We start from the raw sequence: 2,051 nt of genomic DNA, 5'->3' as shown, positions 1-2,051 counted from the left end.
ACTAATTTACTATTAAATAATTTACTTAAATTATTAAATTAAATTTAATTAAATTAATTATTGTTATGATTTTTTTCAATTATTATGTATAATAATAAGTTATAGATTAAAAATTAAATAATTTTTTAAATTTTTATTTATAAATAAATATATAATTTATAAATATATTTATTTACTTTTTATATAAATAAATATATATATGAATACATGTTATTTTAATTATTATAATCTTAATTTCTAATTCAAACAACTTAAATACAATGTAAAGATCTTTTTTAAAAGTATAATGAAATTTATTAAAATCGTTGAAAGCCAATATATTTTTGATCGATCTTTAAATTTTTCAAACTCAAATTAAAATTATTAATAGATTTATTAATAGAAAATATAAAAAGATATTTTAAAAAATGAATAAATATATTATAAGCATTTAAAATATTCAACAACAACTTGTTAAAATATAAACATATTTATGTTTTTATATTTAATGGAATATGCTAGAGTAACATCAAAGATAATATCATATTGTGTATTATAATTAAAAGTAGAACTACTGTTCTCTAATTGAAGATAAATTGAAACTTTACATTTTACTTCTAATTGTTATAGTTTCTATAATTTTCTTTTCCTTTTTAATTTAACAAATTTTTTTATTTTTCAATCAACTATATTTTTATTTTAATTTTATTTTTTAAAATTTGAGTTTTTTAATGAGTATTTTATTAAGTTTTTTTAATGATTAACTTGAGAATATCCATTAAATTTTAAATATTTAATACTTTCTTAAAATTTAATTAAATTATTTATTATTATTTAGAAATTAATTTTATCATTTTTAATTTTATAAAATTTTAATTAACTATTATTTTTTATTTATTATATGTCCATTTGAATAAATTACAGAAATCATTAACATTAAAATCTTGATTATAAAACTATATCTATTACGCATTTATAAAACTATAATTTAAAAGTGTTAAATTATTAAAATATAATATAATAAATATTTAATATTATTTAAATATTATATAAATAAATTTAAATATTAAATTTTTATTTTTAATTGATCTTTATATCAATTAAAATACTATTTGTTAAATAAAAATTTATATTTAATTGTATAAAATATAAAATATAAAAATATATAAAATTGTGCGCAATGAAATAGACTTACTTTGCACGATGCACGCCGCCAGCAGCGCTGCTTCACCTGGACTGCAATATAGTCGTCCATGAAGAAGATCTCTCTTAAGCTGCTGGTAAACTTGATACCTAGTTATTTCTTCCTTCAGCCTTAGAGGATCCGGTGGATAAAATTTCACGCGAAAACTAAACAGAATCGGGTCCATGTCTGGAACATGTTCATAATAAAGACAATGTATTTTACTTATATGTGTTAATTATAATATACATATCTAATATTTGAAAAATCAAATAATTTTAAATCAGATATATCTTCATGTATTTTATTTTTGAATATATAATTATTGTGTTTCTTTTTTTTTTATTTTCATGTATCATACTCATAGAAAGAAAAAAAATTTATATTGGAGATAAAAGATGAAAAAGAGATGAAAAAAAATAAAAGAGAATTTTTCTATATTTAATTGTCAAATTTAATTTTTTATTTTATTATTTTTTTTTTCTTTTTTTCTCCAGAAATAAAATTCTTCTTATTTATTTCGATATATAAGAATAGTACAGTATATATTAGGTCGCTAGAGTTTGAAAGTTTCATGTGACATCGACCCACGGTATTCAAGTATAAAAAGGGGAAGACAGCAATCGAAACCTTGATCACAGTTGTTCATTGTTACAAATAATTGAATTTGCAAAAAATTTTATTTCACTTAAATCTTTAATTCTTAATATATTATAAATATCAAAATTATTATTTATAAAAATAATCATAAACAAAAATTTATTTACATACATGTAATATGAATCAATAATTATTTATGTATCTTATATACTGTAAAAATGTATTATTATATGTATATTTATTTATATACAATCATATTAAAAATATATTTCAAATATTTTTTAAATAA

General features: G+C 16.7%; 1 protein-coding gene across 1 annotated transcript in view; it reads right to left on the bottom strand.

Moving 5' to 3' along the window:
• Positions 1-2,051, bottom strand: part of LOC102677018 (FERM domain-containing protein 5) — a 65,811-nt gene that overhangs the window by 31,907 nt on the left and 31,853 nt on the right. The window contains 1 exon segment of the mRNA XM_006620193.2: positions 1,175-1,351. Within this exon segment, the coding sequence (XP_006620256.1) occupies positions 1,175-1,351 (177 nt within the window).

Source organism: Apis dorsata, unplaced genomic scaffold (assembly GCF_000469605.1).
Source record: "Apis dorsata unplaced genomic scaffold, Apis dorsata 1.3 scaffold_486, whole genome shotgun sequence".
NCBI classification, from domain to species: domain Eukaryota; kingdom Metazoa; phylum Arthropoda; class Insecta; order Hymenoptera; family Apidae; genus Apis; species Apis dorsata.
Note: the sequence above shows the minus strand (reverse complement) of the source record. Positions and strands in the feature narration are given on the sequence as shown.